This window comes from Hevea brasiliensis, chromosome 16 (assembly GCF_030052815.1).
Source record: "Hevea brasiliensis isolate MT/VB/25A 57/8 chromosome 16, ASM3005281v1, whole genome shotgun sequence".
In the NCBI taxonomy this organism is placed as follows: Eukaryota; Viridiplantae; Streptophyta; class Magnoliopsida; order Malpighiales; family Euphorbiaceae; genus Hevea; species Hevea brasiliensis.
In genome coordinates this window covers 55,868,245-55,885,352 of record NC_079508.1, presented here as the reverse complement: position 1 = coordinate 55,885,352, position 17,108 = coordinate 55,868,245, and the positions used below count along the sequence as shown (strand labels likewise).

At 32.0% G+C, this 17,108-nt stretch overlaps 2 protein-coding genes across 2 annotated transcripts; both read right to left on the bottom strand.

The window, feature by feature from the left end:
* Positions 1-5,702: 5,702 nt before the first annotated feature.
* LOC110645101 (scarecrow-like protein 33) lies at positions 5,703-7,976 on the bottom strand. Its single transcript, XM_058138121.1, has one exon. The coding sequence runs from the start codon at positions 7,974-7,976 to the stop codon at positions 5,703-5,705; it is 2,274 nt and encodes a 757-aa protein (XP_057994104.1).
* Positions 7,977-11,892: 3,916 nt separating this feature from the next.
* Positions 11,893-15,255, bottom strand: LOC110645109 (scarecrow-like protein 14). Its single transcript, XM_021798149.2, has one exon. It carries the CDS (start codon positions 14,545-14,547, stop codon positions 12,148-12,150), a length of 2,400 nt encoding a protein of 799 aa, XP_021653841.2. The 5' UTR covers positions 14,548-15,255; the 3' UTR covers positions 11,893-12,147.
* Between the last annotated feature and the right edge of the window lie 1,853 nt (positions 15,256-17,108).

Genomic DNA, 17,108 nt, shown 5'->3' with positions numbered 1-17,108 from the left:
AATATGGAACAAATAAGCTTTTTCTGTCCAGAGCACTCAATCTTTCAATCGATGGATTTTGTTGCATGATTCCTTTGTTTCTGATAACTTTGAGGCCACAATTGCTTTTGCTTATGGTCCTTGCTCGATCCAAGATCAACTCGTGCTATGGAATTAATGAATTAACGTATGTCCTTGAGTTAATTGATGGGCTTATACTTCTTATAGGGGACTTTAATCAAAATTTGTCTGTATCTAATAGAAAAAATGGCTGGTCATCCTCAGTGGGTATGAGACAATTTCAGTCTTTTGAGAATAACCTTTGTCTTCTTGATGTTTCACTTAGTGGCATGTGTTCTACTTGGAGGAATACGTCCTCAATGAGCCACATTGACAGAGCCTTGTTTTCACATTATTGGATTACTGTTTTTCCTAATCTCACTCTCATGGGCTTATCTAGAGGAGGCTTAGATCACAACCCCATCCTTCGCTCTTTAGATATCTCTAACTAAGGCCTGAGACCAATTCGATTTCTTAATGCATGGTGGAGTTACTTGGGCTTTGCAGACACTCCAAAATCTTTTTGGGATGAGGTTTCAGTTTTTTCTGCGCCTCTAACCTTAAAGATGAAAATGCTGAAACAGTGACTCAATATTTGGAATGTTAACGTGTTTAGGAATGTGGAGGAAAAAATCAAGGCTCTGAGCCAATCTATTGACCAGTGGGAAATTATAGCAGAATCTCATGACCTCTCTCCTTCAGAACTTATCACCGTATCAAGTGAGATCGAAGCCTGCTGTTTCCTGGTCTCCTTCACCTTTCGATTCCTTTAAATGGAATATTGATGGTTCTTCAATAAAAAAACTAGGGAGGACAGGTATTGGTGGTGCATTGAGGGAATATCATCTGCCTATTTTCTTGTTTTGTTAGTATCATTGACTCAAATGTAGCAGACCTTTTAGCTATCTCAAAGTCTCTTGAGTTTAGTATCAGTAAGTAGGAGATCTACTCCTTGGAGGCTCTCTTTAGTGGTCAACTCTATCATCGAATGCAAGAGTCATCTTCTAGCTCTACTAGTTAAACACATCCCTCATGAGGCTAATGCTTTTGTGGATAATATGGCTAAGCAAGGAGTGATTCCTTCTGATGATTTTATTGTTTTTCTCCGAGTACTTCTTTTGTTTTGCATTTTTTATGGCTAGTTTCTAGTTTTGGTTCTATGAACCTTGTTAAGTTCCTTTTATTGTTGCTTCATCCTCGTTAGGGTTCTGAAGTAGCCTGTTTCATTGAGGTGTTGCATTCTCTATATTTCTTTCTCTCTTAATATATTTCCTTTTTTGCTGATTAAAAAAAAAGTGTTTAACTTAGAGAAAGTATAAGACTAATTTGAGAGGGGGAAAAATGTGGGCTGCTCTTTTTATTTGTTATTAAAAAAAAAGTAATCTAACAGAGTCAATCCAATTAATAAAAATGGAAGCTTTTCTTTCTCTATTGAGAGCACTATATTTTATAATTTTTTATTTAAATCAAATACATTCTTAAAATCATTTTAGAATGAAAACTAATCTCAATATATAAAAACTAGTCATAGAATACCCTTATCATAAGTAAAAAAATAAAAATAAAAATAAAAATAAAAGTTAAGCTTTATCTATTTTGATGAAAAATTACAGACAATTATCCCAACAGTTGTTGGCTGCTCTTTTTGTCTCTTATCAACCGGATTTATTGTTTTTGTGATATGAAATTATAAAATATTTAGAAATACCATGATCATATAATTTTCCCAAAAATGCGACAAGTCAAAAATGAGAAGAAAAATATGTTTGTATAATTGCAAAGCTAGCTAGGGCCTAATTAAGGGATCATAAACAGAGAAGAAAAATGGAAGGGGAAAAAAAAGAATGTGCATCTCTTCCGAAATGGTAGCTAGAAAGGCAGCAAATTTCCAATACTTCAGTGGAAGCTGCCTCTGCTTGCATGTAACCTGCAGCATTTCGACCCTTTCTGATCGTTCATGTAAAGCATAAGAGGAGAATTATTACACCAGATATAGCTACGCTAAATGGACATACATCATCACATACAACCGCCTATAACTCTTTAAACTTTAATTTCAGTCGGTATCAAATTCTCACAATCTTTTAGTTTTTCCTTTAGTCTATGCATTCTCTACTACTATCACTGATTTCATAAAATATTTCTTTTAAGTCACATTATAGATTAAGTTGTAATTCAAGCCCATAAAAAATATATCTAAAATTTAAGTTACATTATAATAGAATGAAGACTCCATTAAATTTAAATATAAAAAAGTATATGCATATCTAAAGATATTATTTAAACTCTTGAAAATTGTTTTATACATAGAAAGATACTATTTGTTGAAATCTCGTATCGAAAGAATATAAAATAAAAGGGTAATATATAAATGGTTGGATTGTAACATTGACTTGACCAGTTATTTTGATGTGTAAAACAACATAATCATTTATATAAGTCCAAATTAAAATGAATTAAATTATAATTTATTTAACACTATCTCTAAATTTAATACTATTGGATCCGTTAATTTCGAGGATTAGGGTTAAGCCTAATCGGTCATTGTAATTCAGATGAAGTCCTGTGATCATTGCCAATGCAAATGTTTATTTTATTTTTTTTTACATAAAGGTGTATTTTTAATTACATATATACAAATACATGAACCAAAGAGCACGGCATTTCAACATAAGCAAAAATCAAACTTTGACCTGACCTGAACGACGAGCCGTACAGTAAATTATTGATCTACAGCTTTGAATTTGGTGGTGCAATATAACTTAAATAATTAACCAAAAAAGAAAATGGTACCTTTGGTTGAAAATTACAAATAAATTAACAGTTGTTGGCTGCTACGTCGCATGCGATGAAAATGTGTGTGGCTGTCAATTCATGGTATTCTTCAAAGTCCCATTTGACTTTCCAAATTCCAGCAACAAATCTATTGAAACCCATTGGTCCATGCAGTGCAAATTATTAGATTCAACAATTTGTCGATCACTCCATTCAGAAACTTGAATGTTAAGCCTACCCTTCACACTCTACGCCAAAGTTTGATTTACTTTCAGAAACTAACCAATAATTCTAAAAATATATTTATAATTGAGCAATACTATATATAAATAATATTTACACATTAATTTTAGTGTAAATATGCCATTGACAAGTATAAAATTACTAATCACATGTCGAAACCAATACCATATAATTTTGACATGAAATATTTGAATAAATTTTCATTTATTAATTATATATTTACAAAAAAAAAAAATGTAAACATACGGCGAAGCGGAAAACAGCTGTATCCGATGACTTGAGTCATTCCTTAGCCCATTTCCTTCTAGAACACAAAACAAAATGGATTACGCCTAATAGAAGAAAATTATATATATATATACTTAAATTTTTTTAAAAAATAATTCCCTCAATTTCTCGTAGTTTTTAACATTTGAGATATTTAAAAAAAATTAATTAATAAAAAATATTTTTTAATAAAAAAAATTTTATTTTTAAAAAAAATAATTTTTTCTTTTTAAAAGAGTAAGTTATTTTTTAAACTTTAACGATCTTATTAAAATGTGAAAATATTTATATGTACATAATATAAATATATCATATTAATTTAATATTACATTTTATAAAAAAATATTTTTTCATAAAATAATTCTCATAAAAAATATTTTTCATTTAAAAGTTATTTTTCATAAAATAAACAAAAACTAAAATTTTAAATATATTCCACCGCTTATAAGTATAAAGTGCAGATTTTTTTTATGCACTAATAGTTGTTTTTTGACAATATCTGAAAATTGTCTCTAGACAATTTTATTTTAATATTTAAAATAAATAATATAGGCACACAGGAATTAATCATATAACTTAACCACCTTTTAAACTACAAGAAAACTCTTTAATTAGTTTTCTTTTATATATATATATTGGATTTAAGCTCCTTATCGCTTCTTCTTGTCACAAAGAAACTGCTTCTTAAAGTAGACAACATTAAGACAATCAGAGCTACGAGGGCAAGCATGTGGAGGTGTCTGAACTTAATTTTGTTATGCAGGAATCAGGACATGGGCAGAGTTTGGAGGAAATCATTTTTATGTTGAATGTTAATCATGTCACAAAAACTTGTTATGATGTTGTCCTAATTTAACACCGCTAATAAACATATGTTTATTAATTATAAAAATATAAGAGCTTATTTATAAATAGTTATAATATTTATTACTATTTTATAATTAAACTTTTTTTAAAGACTTTAAAATAATTAATACATATTTTTAAGGACAAAAAAGTAGTTGGACGCTTCTTAAAATAGCGTCTAAAAGCTAAACGCTAGTAGCGTCTAGTTACTTTTTCAACAATTATATTTTTTTTTTAATTTTTTATTTGCTGATTACTACTTGTACTATCGAGCAGCTCTCTCCCCTCTACGACAGCTAAAACACCATCTTTTGATAAATAATTTTAAAGTCACTCTCTTTTGGTAAATTTTTTTTCCAGCCACCTGCCTTTGGTAAATTGCCCCTTCTTATTGGCACAAAGAAACTGCTTCTCAAAGTAGACAACATTAAGACAATCAGAGCTACGAGGGCAAGCATGTGAAGGTGTCTGAACTTAATTGTGTTATGCAGGAATCAGGACATGGGCAGAGTTTGGAGGAAATCATTTTTATGTTGAACGTTAATTATGTCACAAAAACTTGTTCTGATGTTGTCCTAATTTAACACCGCTAATAGCGAGGATCAACAACTTCCTAAGAACTATTAAATCTCGACTACCATATTATATCTTTTTTAAGTGAAACTTTTTATCCCTTATTTACAAATAAAAATTCAATTCAATAAATTTTTTTTAGTAAAATTTTGTTTTTGAAATGAAAAAAAATGTAACTTTTTTTATTTTTTTAAAAATTTTATTAAAAAAATATAAATTAAACGTGATTGTGTGAGAATTTAATTGAATACTTTTTTAATAAAAAAATTAATTCCAAAGAAAAAAAAATGTTCATTCCTCTCTTAATCATCTACCAAATACCAATAATTTATAAGGAAAATTATCTTAGTCAGACAAATATACATGCAAGAACCCTGGTTCAAAAACCTCCGACGATCGCCACACCAAAGTGGAAAATCATCAAGAAGGAAGACCCATAATTTGATTACAAAATTTCCTAACAAGAGCTACTAATCTATTATATTACATTCACTGCATATGGGAGGGTTTCTAGCTTTTTCAGTGCTCACAAAGAACATTTATGTCTAGGACATCAGTACTTCATATCTCGTACCATGATCAACAGGCCTTCAATCATCAAATGTATTGCAAGCTAAGTTAATACAGAAATATGAGAATTCCCCATCTTCATAAGGTTCTTCTGTAAGAGGCAGACAGTATCGGCGCACCTGTAAACAAAATCAGCTACTTTTATCTGTTTTTAATTGATTTCCAAATATACCTAACAAATACGAGTAAAACACTCAAGTTTTGAGCATAAAATACTTGTATATGCATAAATATTTGGTCACACGAAAGAGATAAGAGAAAAGAATATTGAAACTCTGAAAGGAGTTGATACATTTTTCCAGAATTTGTAATTTTCCATGCCTATACAATTCTAGAAGAAACTTGTAGTTTTCCATTCCTATCTTCAAATGAGATACCACCCACAACTCTTATGCAGGCACCCAACAGGAGGAAGCATAGAAAATCCGACCCTTCCATCCCTGCAGCATCCAGTTGCTGTCTTGATCAATTACAAAATCCGTGTGGTACCATGTCTTCAGCTTATCCCTACACTTTGCTATGACCTCCTGGTCCAACGGAAGCTGCTTAAACCCTGCCCTTGTAGCCCGAACCTGCCACTGCTTGTAAGTTTCTGGCCTCTCGACCCTTTCCGTGCCCTCACACGCAACAACATTCATGGCCTCTCTCCCATAAAACTCGCTCTCATACTTCAACCTCTCTTGATCTTCCCGGGGTAAGGTAGAATCAAACATATCAAACAGAGAGGAGAAGTGAAAAAGTGCCTCCCGGAACCGTGCGACGAAGAACGGAGAATTGTAGGATCCATTAATGATACAATGAACAAAAATATTGGGTTTTATCTTCCGAATTAAGTTGAGAACGGCATCTCTTGGGCAGTTCACTTCAACTGTCTCATCTAGTAGGTTCTTAAACCGACCTAGACAATTCACAGCAAGCACCTCATTGCTATTAATCTTGAGGTCCTCAACTGGGATATTTTCCCAGTTCTGAGCAGCAATAGGGTTGTACTCAAATGGAACATTAAAGCGCTCGCAATACTTTGCCAAGCGACGTCCAGTCTCCTCAATTCTTTCTGCTGGCCGGAAACCATGTTGGGGCAGCTCTATTCCTGTAATGCGTAGCTTGGGAGGCCCACCAGACCGCGTTGAGAGAAGCTGGATAAGAAGTGGCCACTGAAAACCATACAGGACACCAAAATCTACAATATGAAGAGTTGTCGAATTTTCAGCTGCACGCAAAATCATTTTGTTTGCAAAGACAATTGATAACTTCTTAAATGGGCAGGCATGAAGATTAGTTTTGTAAGCTTTCAACATATCAGCAGCAGTCATTCTCTTTGAAGCAATAGAAGCATAAAAGATTTGTACTCCACTCCCGCTGCCAGCCATGCGTGCCTCAAGACCATTGGCAAAGTAGTGAGCCAGTCTCTGAGACCCATCACCCAAAGGGGAAGAGTGCTCCCTAATCTGCTTCAGGAGCTCATTAGCATTTCTGAAGTTATTCGTCGAGATTGCTTGTGCACAGAGAATCAGGAGACTCCTCAAATCCACTGTTTCCTTGTTCTTAACCTGCTTTTTAGCACGAGTCTTTCCACCATTTGATCCATTTGATTTTTCGTCTGGCTTTGGGATCTGGCTTGCTCCATCCTGCTTGACTTCAGGGCCACAGCACCATTGTTTATCTTTCAACACAGGCCAAAGCAATACCTTATCAAACATCTCCGATAATTCACTCTCTTCCACATACACTGCAGACTGCTTGCTACTCCTACCTTGTTCTAAATCTGAATCCTCTCGTTGGTGATTTTTCCTGCCCCTCGAACCATTAGGTGGCGAGCTCGACCTCTCAATTTTCTCCTCTGTCACTACCACCAGTGTATCCTCTTTCTTTTGCCCCATGGCAAGTGCATCACTCCCTATATCAATAACTAGTTGACTAGCTTTAGGAAGGAATTTACTGGCTTCCTCTAGACCTCTCTTATACTGCAGCATAAAAGAGTCCATAAACCCATTGCCAATATCAAGCAGACCATTTGATGGATTCACCAAAACTTGATGACTGGGCTCTGAATTGGACCGCAAATGGTAGTCATAGGTTTGCAAAGAAACTGGATTTGATTCTTTAACATCACCAACCCACTGAGGATCAACAAAATCACTGGTGCCAATACCACTGATAGTGCTAGTATTACCACCACAATCACTAACACTTCCCGAAAGATTGCTATTAGGGTTTTCATGGCTAATATAAAGCTGGGACGACTCCAGTGAGGAAAGATATTCCTCACCAAGCACATCATAAAATGACTTCTCTGTGGCTTTTAGAGAAAGGGGATCATAAAACATGTGGAGTTTGTCTTCCATGTTCTCTTCCATAAGCATCTGGCTAATGTATTTGAGTACTGGATCTGAGGAATCACTATCATTAGGGGAAGAAGGAGCATCTCCCTCCAGACTCCCGCCTAGCGAAAGCTCAAAGGATTCTCCCCCAGGACTAAAGACAAAGGATAGAACCAAATCATTTAGACCAGAATCGGAAAGATCAGAAGGAACATTCATGAAATTAAAATCAGATGAAGGGCTATCATATTTAACTCCACTCTCGTTATCTGGGTATCCATTGTAGTTCGGAATGATGGACTGTTCATCAATTACGGAACCTACTTTATATTTAGGATCCATGATCATCTATTTGTAACTAAAAAGTCAAATCCACCAAGATTGGCTCTAATAAATCAATTCTGAATTAAACACTGAATTCAGAACAATTTATGACTAAGAACCGTTGAATATTTAAAGATGACGGGAATTTCATGCAGAAAGAAACTCTAAAATTTCATAGATTAAGCTGTGAAAATAACAACATGATATATATATATATATATATATATATATAAACCGGCAGCCAACAAGAGAGATTATTCCAAGTTCAAAAACCACATAAATCCATCCATAATCAATCTCTAAATAAAAAAAAAGGTCGGAGGAAGACAGTGATGATAATAACAAACCTGTGGGTGGAGAGAGGGAACCGTTGGAAAAGGAAGGAGAGCAAAGAGAGGTGGTGGTGTTGAAGCACGTACGACTTGTGTGGTGGCGGGGCTTCTATATATTTATATTATATGTATCAATAGCAGAACAGCAGCAGTCAGCAGAAAGGAAAAGGCGAACATCTCTCTTAAAATGAAAGCATATTTCCAGGAACCATGCAGCTACACATTTTGCGTTGTTTTTCAATCAAAAAGAATTTATTGACTACAACTACAACCAGTCTCAGTATGCTTGAATTATCCAATGTCAAGCTTCAATTTTAATCATGACTCTTTTCTAGAGATATTTTTTAGATTAAATATGCATCCAAAATCTAAGATGAATGATAAAATTTACGTAAAAAATAAATAAAATTTATTATTTACGTAGAAAAATATATATAATTCATCGTTTTAAATCCATTTACACATAATTTGGATAAGTTATTTTTTCATATTCTATCTTTTTTTCTAATTTATTTGCTAATTTCAATCTTTTTCTTAAATTTATTAACCAATTCATTTTTTTATAAGGGAGTTTTATCATAATTTTATTTTAAATTTATTTTACATAAAAAATAAATAAAATTCATTATTTACGTAAAAAATATATAAAATTCATCATCTTAAATCCATTATACACATAATTTAGGTAAGTGTTTTTTTTCCTATTCTATTTTTTTTAATTTATTTGCTAATTTCAATCTTTTTCCTATGTTTATTAACCAATTCTTTTCTTAATCCATCAAAATTAGAGAGTTTTATCGTAATTTTATTTTACATAAAAAATAAATAAAATTCATCATTTACATAAAAAAATATATAAAATTTATCGTGTTAAATACATTATTCACTTAATTTAGATAAGTTTTTCTTTTTTTCCTATTCTATATCTTCTTTCTAATTTATTTGCTAATTTCAATTTTTTCCTATATTTATTAACCAATTCACTTTTTTAATCCATCAAAATTAGGGAGTTTTATTATAATTTTATTTTGAATTTATTTATTTTATTAATAATTACTCTTAAATAAATTAATAAAATCTAATTATAATAAAGTAAAATTAAAATAAGAAAAAAAAAACCCTCAAAATTAATATCATAAACATAATTTATTGTATTTAACTTGAATGCATCAACTTACAAGTTCCATCCCTAATTAAAATCTGTTCGATACAGAATATATATATATATATATATATTAATTTGCATGGATATCCTTTAGCCGTTTGTATAATTAAGGACAGCCGATATTATTATTATTATTATTAGACGTATTATTAAAGTTTTTAAGATTCAAGCCGAATGAGTAATTCTTATTTCCATCCGGTATATATAACTAATTATTACGAGTAATTATCAATTTAATTAAAATTATAATAATTTTATATAAAAATACATGTATATGATTTTCTATTATTCGGGCATCTATAAAACTTGACGTAAATAAGAAATTTCCTTATTAAAATATCAAATACCCCTCCATTCCATTTCAAGTGATATTTAAAAAAAAAAAAATTGTCCAACTTTATTTTCCATTTTAGAAAATTAAGGGAGCATTAATTTTTTTTTTCCATATTTACCTTTGTCTATTATTATCCCAATGCATCATTTCTTCCTTATCACCTTTCTACATTTTTTTTATCACCTTTCTTTATCCTGATTAAACACAAGGATATTTTAGTTAATTATTAATTCTTTTTATATAAAAATAAATTATCCAATTATTTTCTTAAGAGAAAAGGGAGGCATTAATATGAGTTTTAAGAAATTATACAAATAGTTGCTCCCCCATCAACTTTTTAAGATTTTTATACGGTTATTAACGAAGTAATTAAATATCTAAATTATAAAAAAATACTCCTTAACTTAATTAAATTACCCTTTGTTTAAGATGGAAAGGAAAGTTGTTATTATGTTTAGTAGCAATAAGAGTAAAATTAAAAAAAAAAGTAATTAATATTTCTTTATTTTTTAAAAATGATAAATAATTATAAATAAAATAACTTCTAAAAAATAATAGATAAAAGTAGACGAAAACAGTAATGTGTTCAATAGAGATAACAATAAATTTGAAAAAAATAATAATCAATACCTTTTGTCTTTGAAATGGACAAATAATTATAAACAAAATAATTTTTAAAAAATAACAGATAAAAGTGGATGAAGAAAGCTTTAACATAATATTTTAATAATTTAAACATATTGTAATTAAACAAGGCTTAACATTTTTAAAATTACATACAAAATTAGATGGTATCATGGTTAAATTTCAAGCATCTTATTAAATTTGTCCTCTTGATTCAGTAAAAAGCATATCATCCATATCATAATGAATAATTCATAAGAAAAAAATTATTTTTATAGAGTACTTTGATTAGTTAAAACTCAAATCTTGATAGATACGTAAGATAAAAGGTAAAGTCAACTATCAAATAGATTAATTTTTGATATTACAGTATTAGTTAATTAAAATCAAATCAAAGCAAATATAAAACCCTGTAACGTAAGCTTTAAATTCAGGCTAGTCTATCACCCACTGCAAAGACGTTGATATTGTTGTAATTAGGCATCTTCCAGGATGAAGAGATGGATGGTCCATGTAGATATTTTATATATAATATATTTGAAAAGATGTTTGGTTTCTTGTTACTTTTAAAGCAGCCAAGCATATATGATCGATGCAGATAAAAACACAGATAAGAAATGGGATTTTGCTCGGGCCTTATTGGACACCCTTGGCCACCTATTATCAAGCAATTTGTATCTGTTGACTGAGACCTCCTTGACGTAAACCCAGATTGGAAAACAATATACCAATGGTTTTAATTAATTCACAGAAAATTAATTAAGGAGACATCTCTTTTGACCCAACAATTGATTGACAGATTACAATAAATTGATTGAGAGGTGTCCTCTAGTGAGTTTCTAAATCTACAATATTATCTTCCTAAATTGCCATCATTTCTCTTTTACCTTTCAATCTTCAAACATGACAGCAACATTGGAGTGATTTTTCAATTAAAATAAATCCTTATAAATGATGTGTCAATATTCCCCATTAGTGCAAATACATTGAATCTTTAATAAAATGCTTCACTATCAGTCATCTTACATCTTACCTGGTACCATATTCATGGGATTCAATAAATTAGAGGATGACTAGTCTTTGCTTGGTAGCCAAGGTTTTGAAATGACATAAACAGTAATAAATTTAGCATCTTTAGTCTCAAGAAAACATTGACATCAACAAAAGCTTCTCTTGTACCTGGAGAAAAATGGGCAGAAATTTATGGCACTGTTCACAATTTCCATTTGATTGGAAGGCATTGTTGCTAGTGAATTCACAGAAATTTCTCAAAATGGGTCACCAACCAGCAAAATTCAGTTGAAGGGTGCTGGATATCAATGGTACAATATTGGCAAATCAATAGATAAGTTCTACCAGAGTTTCAATGCTCCGGATTACTTACAGTTCTGTGGCTGGGGCATGCATCCAGCAACCCTGACTGACATTGACCAACCAATACTGCATCTTTGACCAAGGGTATACTTCCAATGAAATGCATTCACAAAAGAACAAAGAAAAAATTATATTGACAACATCACAATCACATCCATGAGCAAAGGGCTTTGCCTAATTATGTAACATGTCATCTGCTGAGTTATAAGCTAATAATATTCAAAGTTCTATTAGTACAATCAAATAGAGATACCAGGTCCACCTCTGGCTCTCTCCTTCATCTTAGGCAGCTTAAACTACGAAAATACTGCCGCCTGCCTAGTGCTGGGAGTGTGCCCTAAGAAACAAACTATGATGTTCCTATGCAGGAATCCATGCAGATGATGCATAAAGAATCCGTCCCTTCCATCCCTGCAGCAGCCATTGCCCATCTTGATCTACAACAAAATCTTCATGGTATCCTGTCTTCACCTTACACTTCAATTTGTTCAGTACTTGAGGATTCAAGGGAAGTTGTTTCAACCCAGCTCTCATATTTCGAACATGCCATTGCTTGTATGTCTCTGGTCTCTCGACTCTTTCTGAGCCCTCACATGCTATGACATTCAAAGCTTCCCGACCATAGAACTCTTTCTCAAACTTCAACCTCATTTGGTCTTCACGGGACATATTAACATCAAACATATCAAGCAATGCAGAGAAGTGGAAAAGAGCCTCCCGGAACCTTGTGACAAAAAAGGGGGCACTATAGGACCCATTTACAATGGCATGGACAAATATATCAGGATTTATCTTACTGATTAAGTTTAGAACAGTATTCCTGGGACTGTTAACCACAACTGTCTCATCAAGTAGGTTCCTAAATCGGAAAAGACAATTCACAGCAACAAATTCGTCACTACTAATCTTAAGGTCATCAACTTGAACAGTCTCCCATTTCTTTGCTATGGCATTGTATTCGAATGGAACATTATGGAGCTCACAGTATTTTGCCAAGCGGCGGCCAGTCTCTTGGACACTCTCTGCAGGGCGGAAACCACTTTGCGGAAGCTCTATCCCTGTAATACGCAGCTTTGGAGGCCCACCAGCTCTTTTTGAGAGGTGATAAATAAGACCAGGCCACTGGAAACCATATAATATACCAAAGTCTATTATATGAAGTGTTGTTACTTCCTTAGCAGCAGATAAAATACTAAGGTTTGCAAAGATGATTGCAATCTTCTTAAACGGACAGGCAGAAATGTAGGCGTGGTAAGCTTTCAACATATCTGCAGCTGAAGCCTTTTCAGAAGACAGAGCAGTATAGATCTGAGTTCCAGTGCCAGCCAAACGTGCTTCAAGGCCATTGGCAAAGCAATTAGCTAATCTTTGAGTCCCATTACCAAAAGGTGAAGAATGCTGCCTGATCTGCTTTAGTAGCTCATTAGCAGTCCTGCAGTCATCAGCAGACACAGCTTGTGCACAAAGAATGAGAAGGGTCCTCAAATCAACTACTTCCTTTGTATTTCCTTGTCTCTTAGCCCGACTCTTGCTGCCACCATTAGAATTAGATCCATTTGTTTGCTCATTCTGATGCAATGTTTTGCTTGGTCGACCCTGTGAGGCGTCATTTTGGATACATGGAGGACGTCCACATTCTTCCCCAGTACACACTAACACCTTATCAAACATCTCTGCTAGTTCACTTTCATCTGCATAAACTGCAGACTGTTTGTTACTCCTTTCTTCCTGCAAATCTTCATCATCTCGATCATGATTCTTCTTTCCTTTAATCAAATTAGGAAAATACTCCCTTTCCTCCTTCTCTACCTTCACTGTCACCTTTGAACCTTTTTCCTTCACCTCTGGCATCGATACAGTCTCCAAATCAACAAGCAATTGATTAACCTTAGGAAGGAACTTACTAGCTTCCTCTACACCTTTCTGGAACTGCAATACCAATTCACTCTCACTGAATGGATTTGACACCATTATCTTACCAAATGAGGACCCCATCAAATCATTACCATTTCTTGCTAACCCATTTTGTAATTCACTCTCACTGAACAAATTTGGCAATATAATCTTACCAATAGAAGGACCCATCACATCATTACCGTTTCCTGCTAAAACATTTTGCAATTTGATCGGCTCTTGTGAACTGGAGTTTGCAGTAGATTTGAAAATGAAATTAGTAGGAAGAGGTGTTTGCATAAACGATGGTTTAAATTCCCCAAATTCACCATTCCATCGACGTTCAACTGAAATGCCAGCATTAGAACCAGAACTACTATCACTGAAACTACTCAAAAACCCATCATCTGGGCTATCAACTAAAAATTGGTCACCATAGGAGGAGGATTGATTGGGTGAAGACAGGTTCTTCTCGCCAAGAACTTCATACAGGGATTTCTCTGCAGCTTGAAGAGCCAAAGGATCATGGAACATGCATGGTTTCTCTTCCATGTCCTCCTCCATAAGCATCTGGCTTATGTACTTGAGGACAGTCTCTGAGAAATCATTATCGTCAGAAGGTGAGTCTCCATCTGCACTCGTGATGGATGACAGAGCAGACTTGCTGGGATCTAGGTCAGGCAAACTAAGTGACCTGTCTACAGGGTCGAAGTCCATATCAAAAGAGAGGTCGTTGAATTTGAACCTGTTTGTAGAGTTTGGATACTGATCTGGATCAGGGATTGAATACTGATCTGGATCAGGGAAAACAATCTCATTCTCAAATTTGAAACCAGAGGTTCCAGAGAAACGAGAATCCGTTCCCATCTTAAAACCCTAACCCTAACAAATGAAAATCCAAATTTGAACTGATTGCTCTCCACTAACTCAACTATGAGCTGTTTAAGGACAAGAAACTTCAAAAGCTATAATTTTGCAGACCAAAAAAACCTAACTTTTAATCACTTAAGCAGTCAAGAAACATCAAAATACCCATAAATTATTCAACATCTAACATTCAACTATCTATACCACAACGTAAGGCAAGGTTGGAAAGCTACAGATTTGCAAACCAAAACCAAACTGTAAAACACTACGGAGAGACATCAAGATATCCATAAACCAATTAAATTGGGATCTTTATCTTTTACCCAACTAGCAAGCAATCCCAGCTTTACATCTAAAACTTACAAAACTACACTACTCGAAGCTAACAGAGACGGATATTAAAGCAGATGCAGGACCAAATGTTAAAAGCTAAACAGAATGAAGCTCTAAGAACCATGAAAACCCATTAATCTAGCTACTAACCTTAATTAAACGGGCCAAAAAAGCGGTCAAAATGATTAAAGGAAGAACCTAAAAACTGAGAAAACTGAAGAGGATCAGCATACCTGAGAAAAGGAAACACAGAGAAAACTAAGCCAAAGGGTAAAAAGCATTATAGTAAGGGAGTAAGGGACGTGTTCTTTAGCTTTTATAAATAAAAGAGAATTTGTGTGTCCATTTCTCTACATAGACATGGTCCTAAAAATATCAAGAACCCAAGAAAACAACATTACAACATTTTCCTTAATCAATAATCACAGCACAAAATTGATAAATAAACTTTGCTTCTGTTCTGTTCGGTGTTTTGTTTGTTTCCTGTCGTTTTCTTTAAAAATTATGCCCTTTAATCATTTTGTTAAAGAACGTTAAGAAACTATTTTATTAAAAATGCGAATTTTTTATAGTTTAAAATGTCTTAAGTTGTTTTAGACAAAAAGTCTTTTAAGTTTAAATCTCTTTCACCTCTCTCCTTCGAAACTTTTTGCCTTCTGAAATAAAAATTATAAGCAGAGAAATTAGTGAAAACTTATTAATTATTATCCTCCGCCCTAATTCACTACTTATGTTTGGCAACTAATGGATATTTCAATGCAATTGAATTGAATTAACAAAAAATAATAATAATCATCCACCTGAATTACGAGATTTTAAATTGTGAAATATATAATAAATTATAATAAAATTAATTAAATATATTTTTTTTATTTTTATGAACATGACTTAGATTTATATAATAATTTCATCTATTTTATTAAAAATATTTTTTAATATTTGAAACACGCGCTTATATATATATATAATATATATATTATTAATTTAATATTATAATTAAATAATAAAAATTATTTTTTATTTATAAATTATTTTTTTATAAAATAAATAGAATCAATAATTAAAATATCTATATATAATTTAAATATAAATTTTGGATATCTTATAAAAAATTATAATAAGTAAAGTTTCAATTGAAAAATGTGGTATTATCAATAATTTTATTCTGGTTAACGTTAAGTACGGATTATTATTAAACGTAAATAATTGGACATTAAATTTTATGCAATTGTAACTTTTAACACCACTACATGCTAAGATTTGGATACTGTCCCACCATCGTCGCAGGGGGGAGGGTGATCGGTCCATCGTTACATCCTGGATAGTGGTATGGGACCCAAGCTAACGTGGAAAGTAAGTGAAGAGATGGGCCCCATTTCCTACGCTCGCTAGGTCGCGGTTGCAGGCTTACTTTTTCGCAGAATCAGACAAATCTTGTGAAACCTTTTCTTCGTCACTTGTACTAAGACTTTGTGTTTATCCAAACGTGTCAATAGGCGATTCGTATTTTGCTTGAAGTGGGACATGGGATGGTAGAAATTTTATTCCCAATCTTAAAATTTTAAAAACTTAAAATTATTTTTTAGATAAAATTAAAAATTTAAATATTATTAAAAAATAATTTAAAAATATTATTTTATTATTTTAATATTTTTATAATTTCAATTTATAAAATTTAATTTTAAATTATTTTTTAATATTCTCTAAATAATATATCTAAAAAATAATTTTTTAATAATAATTTTAATAATAATATCAATAAGACTTAAACCATTTCTATAAAAATAATGATTTTTATTATTTTATTTATTTATATATATATAAATGGGTGTTTAAATATTTTAATAAGATTATTAAAATTTAAAAAATATTTTTTGAAGTTATTTTTTTTTAAAATATCTTAATTTTCCCTTTAATAAAAAAATATTTTTTATTGACATTATAATTTAATTAGAATAGACCTACCCATTCTTTCAATTTATTATTAAAAAAAGAAGACAAAATAATAAAACATTAAAAAACTATACTTTGTTCTCATTAAAGAGGTAATTCTCAAAAGTATAAAACCAACAATATATACTTAGTTGTCTGGAAAAAAAAAATAAAAAATTGGCTGCAATTAAATGAATCCCCATTTAATTTAATGGAAAATGAAAACAAAACAAGACATCTAGATTTAAAAAAGAAAAAAGTGAATTTTTAAATTATAGATTATGATAAATCAAATT

What these genes read in the sequence shown, in the direction of transcription:
- LOC110645101 (XM_058138121.1), bottom strand. Translation starts at nt 7,976, where the DNA reads ATGGATCCTAAATATAAAGTAGGTTCCGTAATTGATGAACAGTCCATC.
- LOC110645109 (XM_021798149.2), bottom strand. Translation starts at nt 14,547, where the DNA reads ATGGGAACGGATTCTCGTTTCTCTGGAACCTCTGGTTTCAAATTTGAG.